Source organism: Vicia villosa, linkage group LG7, assembly GCF_029867415.1.
Source record: "Vicia villosa cultivar HV-30 ecotype Madison, WI linkage group LG7, Vvil1.0, whole genome shotgun sequence".
Taxonomy (NCBI): Eukaryota; Viridiplantae; Streptophyta; class Magnoliopsida; order Fabales; family Fabaceae; genus Vicia; species Vicia villosa.
Genome location: NC_081186.1, coordinates 51,543,231 through 51,551,809, shown reverse-complemented (window position 1 = coordinate 51,551,809; position 8,579 = coordinate 51,543,231). Strand labels below are relative to the sequence as shown.

Below are 8,579 nucleotides of genomic sequence, written 5' to 3'. Positions count from 1 at the left end.
GGGTTATTTTGATGAAATCCAAAGAGAAAACTAGAAAGCACCTTACTCACTTCTTTGCATTTATTGAAACACAGTTTAACAAGCAATTAAAATGTTTAAGGAGTGATAATGGTGTTGAATTCGTCATGCATGATTTGTTTTCTAGCAAGGGCATCATTCATCAAAGAACTTGTGTTGAAACTCCTCAAAATAATGGTACTGTTGAAAGGAAGCATCAACACATTTTGAATGTTGCTCGAGCTTTATTTTTTCAAGCAAATTTACCTAAAACTCTTTGGAATTTTGCTATTCAACATTATGTCCATCTCATCAATAGAACTACTTTGCCTCTTCTCAATAATAAAATTCCATATGAATTACTTCATGGTTCTCCTCCCACCTTTTTGCACCTTAAAGTGCTTGGATGCCTTTGTTATGCATCTACATTACATGCTAACCGTACCAAATTTGATAAAAGGGCTAGGAAAACTGTTTTTTTGGGTTACAAAGAAGGTGTCAAGGGTTACATTTTATATGATTTACATTCCCATCAAATATTCATTTCTCGGAATGTGTTATTTTTCAAAAACATTTACCTTTTCATGCTTCTCTTAATAAGAATTCTCATTCCACTAACTATCCTGCCCATGATTCCTCACCTGATTTCTTCGACACTCCCACATTAACACCTTTAGAATTTGATCCACTTCTTCATGATAATGTTACCACTGCTTCAGCTCATGATCAGTTAGTTTCATCTGACCCTAGTGTGCTTACCCCTGCTGCTGAACTGTCTCTTAGACATTTAAATAGAAACAGGAACAGGCCTAGTTACTTGAATGGCTATCATTGTTCATTGACTAGTTGCTCTAATATCTTCTTAGGTAATGGTCCCTCTACTCCTTATCCTTTATCTTCTGTTTTGTCTTACCAAGATTGTTCCCCTGCCTATAGAAAATTTTGTTTAGCAATCAGTACCTATACTGAACCTAAAACATTCCTTCAAGCTTCTAAGCATGACTGTTGGTAGAAGCCGTGAAGGCTGAACTTGATGCCTTGGCTCTGAATAAAACCTGGTCCATTGTAGACCTGCCTAGTGGTAAAAGTCCCATAGATTGTAAGTGGGTTTATAAAATTAAATATCATGCTGATGGATCCATTGAAAGGCACAAGGCACGACTTGTTGCCAAAGGCTATACTCAACTTGAAGGTGTAGATTATTTTGAGACATTTAGCCCGGTTGCAAAATTGACTATAGTTAGGATTCTCTTGGCACTTGCTGCTGCAAAGGGCTGGTTCTTGGAACAACTTGATGTGAACAATGCACTTTTTGCATGGCGATTTGAGTGAGGAAGTCTATATGACAATCCCTCCCGGTTTATCTGTTTCAAATTCTAAAATGACCAACAAGGTTTGTCGATTGCATAAGTCTTTATATGGAATCAAACAAGTTAGCAGGCAATGGAATCATAAACTCACACACACACACACTTTTATCTCTTGGATACAAACAATCCTATGGTGTTCAACCTCTCTTCACCAAGTCCACTAACACTTCTTTTATAGCCTTATTAGTATATGTTGATGATCTTGTGTTAGCAGGAAATGATATGTCTGAAATTTCTTCTGTCAAGTTTGTTTTGGATGACAGGTTTCGTATCAAAGATCTTAGTGCTCTAAGATTTTTCCTTGGCCTTGAAATTTCCAGATCCAGTCATGGTATTTCCCTGAATCAGAGGAAATACATCCTGGATCTCCTTGTAGATAGTGGTCTTTTGGCAGCTAAACCTGTTTCTATGCCTTGTGACCCCGCTTTCAAGTTCACCAATACTAGAAGCGCCAGTTTCTCTGATGTAAATGCTTGCAGGAGACTAATAGGAAGGCTGATTTATTTGTCTACCACTAGACCAGACATAGCTTATTATGTGCAACAGCTTAGTCAGTACTTATTTAAGCCTCTTCAATCTCATTTTCAAGCTGCCATTCACATCCTTCGATATCTCAAATCAGCTCCTTCTCAGAGACTATTTTTTCCAGCTGCCAATTCCTTGCAATTAACTGGCTTTGCAGATTCTGATTGGGCTTGTTGCATTGACACAAGGAAATCTATCACAAGGTATTGTGTTTTCCTAAGTTCTGCCATCATTTCATGGAAATCTAAGAAGCAGGAAACTGTGTCTGCTTCCTCGTATGAGGCTGAATACAGGGCTTTGGCCAAACTTACTAGGGAAATACAATGGCTTAACTATATTTTGGCAGATTTACAAGTTCATGCTACTGCTCCTTCTGTTCTATACTGCGACAACAAATCAGCTATCCACCTCGCACATAATTCCACATCCATGAACGCACCAAACACATCAAAATTAACTGCCATATTATCCGCGAAAAGATTCAACAGGGTGTCATAAAGTTGCTTCATGTTCCTTCAGCTTCTCAACTTGCTGATGTGTTCACAAAACCCTTACATGCTACCTCTTTTCTGTCCTTTATATCAAAGTTAGGACTTTGTAATCTACACAGTCCAACTTGAGGGAGGGCGTCAGAGTTAGTTAAACTAATTATAGTTAGCATAGTCTCCTATCTTCAAATGTATTTAATAACTCTAGTTCATAATTAGTTATAGTTAGGGATGGCAACAAAACTCGTACTCGCGGGTATCCACCCGAACCCGTCCCGAAGTTGACGGGGAAAACTCGCTTTGACTGGGTTTGAGTTCGGGTTTGGGTTTTTCCCGATTACAAAATATGAGGACGGGTCGGGTAATGGGGACACTAGTACTCACCCCAAATTCGTCCCGTTTATTTCATTGTGTATATTTTTGATAATTTAGAATATTAAATACGTGGCCAAAGTTTTGATATTTTGATTTGTATTTATTATTTAAAATATTTGAAATGTATGTAAGAATTTTTTTGAAATTGTTTCATTTTAGTAGTTATAAAGTAATTTAATTTTGAAAAAAATAAGTATTGCTATTAAAAAAATTGATTTCACTAAATAGATGGTGGCGGGGCGGGGATACCCGAACCCAACTCGAACTCGTTTGAGTCGGATTTAAGTTTTAATTCTCCATTTTCGTTTGGGTTTGGGACAGGAAACGGGGATTCGGGTTTGGGTTTAGGGGAGGTAATAACCGTCCCCGACCCGCCCCGTTGCCATCCCTAATTAGAGTTTTTACATAGTTATATATAATTTGTAACTACCTCCTGTAAACAGTTTGGTTTTTCAGTTTTCATCAATACAAAAAGAAGCTTTCTTCATTCTCTCTCTTTTCACCATGTGTGTGTGATACTAAGTTTTTTTTTGTCACTCTTGCCCTATTTGTTATTTGACTTTAAAATACGTTTTTATTTAGGGTGAGGCATAAAGCCCTTGGACTGGCCATGTGTTAAACTAGACGATTTGTTTGGTTTCAACATAGTACGAAGAATGAGATTAAACATGAAGATCAACTTCATATGAAAAGTTAACTACGAAGGAAAAATGTTTAAAATTCAAATAGAATTATATTGAAAAAGATAATAATTGATTACATGTGATGCTCTATATATAAAGCTTGTTAAAAATTAACGAACTAATTACCTATAACAAAAAAAATAAACCGCCTAATAACAAACTTTAACTAACCAATCAACTAATTAACCAACTTCTATGTTCTATTAACCTCCCACAAGTAAAAGAGTTATTTAAATGAGTTTGAAGTTTAAAACCAAACTAACTATCTAATCACAAATTTTAACTAACTAATCATTCAAATATGCCCAAACCCATCAATTAAAGCAAATCCATGTCTAGGTTCTCTTTCTCATTTGATATATATATATATATATATATATATATATATATATATATATATATATATATATATATATATATATATATATATATATATATATATATATATATATATATATATATATATATAAAAAAGGAAGGTTATATTGACTCCAAGAGTAAGTGTTCAACACTTACTCCAAATCATAACCATTGATTATCATTAATCCAACGGTTTTAATTAAAGTTTTATATAAAAAAATATTTCCAAAAATAATTAGATTAAATGATCAATTAAAACCGTTAGATTAATGAAAATCAATGGTTATGATTTGGAGTAAGTGTTAAACACTTACTCTTTGAGTCAATATAACCCTCCTCTATATATATATATATATATATATATATATATATATATATATATATATATATATATATATATATATATATATATATATATATATAACATTGGACCTGCACTATGCCCGTTCTCAAAAGTACTCTCACAACCTGTGAAAAAATATATATTTACTTCCCGCCTGAACTCCAAATTACCAGAGCTAATTTACTTTAATAAATTGGAGATAATTTTATATCTATCTATTATAATTTATATCGCACTTATTATAAAAGTTAATTACGTGCATTAGATCACAGTGCCAGCTGATATACAGGCAATACATTGAAATTATAGTTAGTTGCTCCATTGAAATTGGAACCCCTGGAATTTGGTTGAGAATGGTATATGAAACACACTTAGGAGTCATCTCCCAGAGTCAATAAAAATCAATCAGAAAGCCTCAAGCTTGGGCCTCATACAAGCCAGCTAAAGTCAAATATTTTATACAGTAGATAGATATAGCTTATCTCTATAGAGAGATATTTCTCCTATCTCACCACATTCAAACAAACAAACATTACATTTCAATTTTAATCATTCTCCCATTTAGGATTTTGAAAGACATGCTCTGGCCAGTTAACCCAAGCATGTGTAACTTTCCCTAATTTGGTTGAGTATCATTTTTTCATTCAAGACGCAGTTGACTGGTATACTTGCACATACATAAGTAAGGTCCCCCTTTTGAATGAAATGAATTCAGCTGTTCTGTCACTCTTTTAATGTTTGTGGTGGAATAGTAAAAATACCTCTCTGTAAAGATGATTTCATGTCTCTTTACTGTAAACAGAGATTTAATTCCAGCTTCAACCTTGAGCTTTAAGTAAGGCACCAAAAATAATTAAGTTCCCTAATTAGTTCTCCGAACTACAAAAAGCTCTGACTTCCATTAGGGATATGTAGGCATGAGGTTCACAAGGAATCTCAGCGAGCTAATAAAAAACCAAAAATAGTTTGTCTATCTGTCTTTTTAATTCAATTCAATTCTCTCTCCTAACACAAAGGAGAAACTTTCCCAATAAATAAGCAACAAACACAAACACATAGACACAGAGAAGGTTCCCGTAGAGTACTACAGATATGTAGGGTGCTTAAAACTTTCCCTATATATAACCGACCTCCCGGACTCCAGAATTTCTAGTCTAGGTGAATCCCCACACTTAGAAAACTCCTAGGGTTTATTTGAGATATTTTTCCCCTTCCTCTTTCGTAGGATAATTAAAAAGTTCGTGTGCTATCGTAGGAAGAACTGAAACAAAATTCATCCCGCCACGGGCGCATTCTCCTTCCAAACTTCACGTGAAGGGTCTAGCGTGCCGTCCTCCCAAGTGAAACGGGGAGGTAAAAAAAATGACACCACAATTATGCATCCATCTTCGATAGTTTCTCTTAGTTAAATTACATGTACCTGTTTAAAACATAATTGCTGAAACAAAGCATGTATAGCGACATATTAATCAATACTAAGCATGTATTACTCAATACTCACCACTCAATACTCAATACTGGAAGCTCTACTCAATATTGCAATAAGATTACTAAAATAGGCAATGTCATTAATTAAATACTTGAAAATATTAGTCAAACTAACCAGCCACATTAATCAATATTGTGCTACCAACATACAGTCAAGCTAGCAACATTAGTTAATACTAATCAATATAGTTACTAAACATCAAAATTATCTTTCACTAAACACCAACATTCTTACTACACAATTCAATATAGAGTTTTTTTCCATTTTGTCTTATGTTTTTTTGTCTTCTTCCCGGCTTCTTTCTCGATCTTGTCTACGACCTCTTCAGCCAAGTTCAGGTCTGACTTCTTTGTCGTCAGCTTCTTCTTGTTCTTCTCGGCTTCTTTCTCAAGGTCATGTGCCATAGAATATTCTGCCTCTTCTTCACCCAAGTCCAGGGCTGACTTCTTTGTCTTCAGCTTTTTTTTGTTCTTCTCGGCTTCTTTCTCGAGGTCATCTGCCATAGCACATGCTGCCTCTTCTTCAGCCAAGTTCAGGGCTAACTTTGTCAAGTTTCCAAGAAGCTCATTGTATTCACGCTTCAAGATTTCTAGCAGCACTTTTACTCTTTGAATCTCCATGAAATCATCTTGCTCTTCATTTGTCATCATATCCCAATGCTTTAAAAAATCCCAAATTGTAGCTTGCTTGCTATCCCATTTCTCAATATATGTGAGAATAAATAGCCCGCATGATTTCCTATCATGTTGTAAAGGCAATTTCACATCCTCCCAACTCCATTCACTAAAGTCTATTGGTTCATTTCTCTTAGCATTTATCAACTCCATCCCATATCTCACTTTCCACTTCCCCCAGTTGTCCCATTCATCTTCTTTTCAAAATGTGAACTTTTCACAACTATTCAGAAATCTGAACCTCTGTTCTTTGAAATCGATCACATATGCAGCATAGTGACTCTTCAAATAAACTGGGAAAAACCACTGTAATGATGAAAAGAAATCATGAGTACAATAATCAACATGGAACTCAATACTATCCCACTCTCTAGCTAACCTTGTGATTAATCAAAACAGATTACTCCATACTATCAACATATTACTTAAACATTATTGAATATTATCCTACATATTGTTCAATACTAGCACAAATATTAAGCAAAAATGTACTTACATATTCAGGATTTTCGATGTCTATATCCTTAAAATCCACGTATTTGAGCTGTCTTATTAAATCTTCTGCATACTCAGCCACTACGTGGGCTTCTCTATGATCCTTTTTGCGTCTAGTGATCTTGACGCCATGGTCAAACTATGTGCAAATAATTATAACAAAATACATTTAATATGGGAATTTAAACAATGAATATATTGTAAATTTTAGTTAATTAAAACTAATCAATATGTGATACTTACTTCATATGTAATAGGGAATGTGAACCTTTTCATCTTTCCTTTCATCATCTCTTTTTTATTCAAGAAACTAAAATAGTTTCCAATGACATCTCCCTCTAACTTACAATCCTTCTTGAGACAAAATAAGGATCCCCTGTTAAGGTTTTCTACCATCTTGCATTTGTCTTGGAACAATACCTTCCTTCATGTTAAAATCATTATCAATTAGAGATGAAATATAATGAATCTCATTTAAAAATTGAAGTTAAAAAAAAATATTAAATGGCTGGAATTAAAAAATCAACGTACATAGCTCCTCCACTTACTTCTGCCAATGTTCAGGCATAGTTGACCAATTGTGTGTCTTCCTCACTCAATTTTGCCTTCTTCATTTGCATTACATATGGGGATCTAAAGTATAGTGACAATGCTGAGATCCTTTTTGGAAGCGGAAACTGTTCATTTTGTGGTACGTTCTCCATAAGTGTGTATGTTACCAGCTCAGGTGGTGACTTTCTACTTTCTTCCATTGGTAATACTACTTCCAATGATATAGGAGTACTGAATCCTAGATCAAAAGAAGGTTGACCCCAATCAGAATCATTCATCTCCCCTATATTACCATGCTTCTCTTGACTTTCTTTTTCAGGTTGATTTGCATCATCTTCTTTTCCAGGTTGTTCTGCATCAAACCTCTTTATCAACTAAATTTGCAGCTTATTCTTCATTCCCATGATCTGAATCATCATCCTTGTCTTCACTCTCAACCAATTTAGGACTTGCATTTCTAGGCTCATGTGCATCATCCTCTTTATCTCCAACTTCTTTTCCCGTCTCAAAACGATGCTCCTTATCTCCAACTTCTTTTCCTTTTCTCATTGAAGACTCGGCTTCCTCTGCCTGTTTGACCCAATAAGTCTTCCAATTTTCCCAAAACTTCAGCTTTTCATCACAAATCTTTATTTGTTTTTTAGCCTGCAATGTACATAAAACCACTCAAATGAATAGCTACGTATTACTCAAACTAAGCATGTATAGCCACATATTAAACATGTACTCTCAAACTGTAATACTGAATACTAAAATAACAATGAATGGCCATATATTGCACAATACTGAATACTCAAATAACAATGAATGGCCATATATTACGCAATACTCAATACTCAAACTGTAGCACTCAATACTGAATATTAAAATAACAATGAATGGTCATATATTACACAATACTCGATACTCAAATAACAATGAATGGCCATATATTACGCATTACTCAATACTTAATACTGCTAATATATTACACTACTAAATTCGAATATTGAGTATTTCGTTCAGATATACCTCTTCTAATGCGTAGTCATGTGGAGCCAAATGAGCCTCCATCATTTCATCATCCATATATTGTGTCTTTCGCTTTTTCCCTTTTCTTTGGATCACTTTCTCTCTACTACGTTTTGCAGTCTCAGCAATTTTGGCCTGCATCACTTCATCGTCCATGTCTTTTTCTGCTCTACTACTTTCTGGAACATCACAATCTTTTTTATCAAGAACGATCACC

At 34.6% G+C, this 8,579-nt stretch overlaps 1 protein-coding gene across 1 annotated transcript; it reads left to right on the top strand.

Annotated features, from left to right (window-relative positions):
* The first annotated feature begins 1,415 nt into the window (after window positions 1-1,415).
* LOC131619036 (uncharacterized mitochondrial protein AtMg00810-like) lies at window positions 1,416-2,390 on the top strand. The gene has a single exon (XM_058890179.1). The coding sequence runs from the start codon at window positions 1,416-1,418 to the stop codon at window positions 2,388-2,390; it is 975 nt and encodes a 324-aa protein (XP_058746162.1).
* The last annotated feature ends 6,189 nt before the right edge of the window (window positions 2,391-8,579 follow it).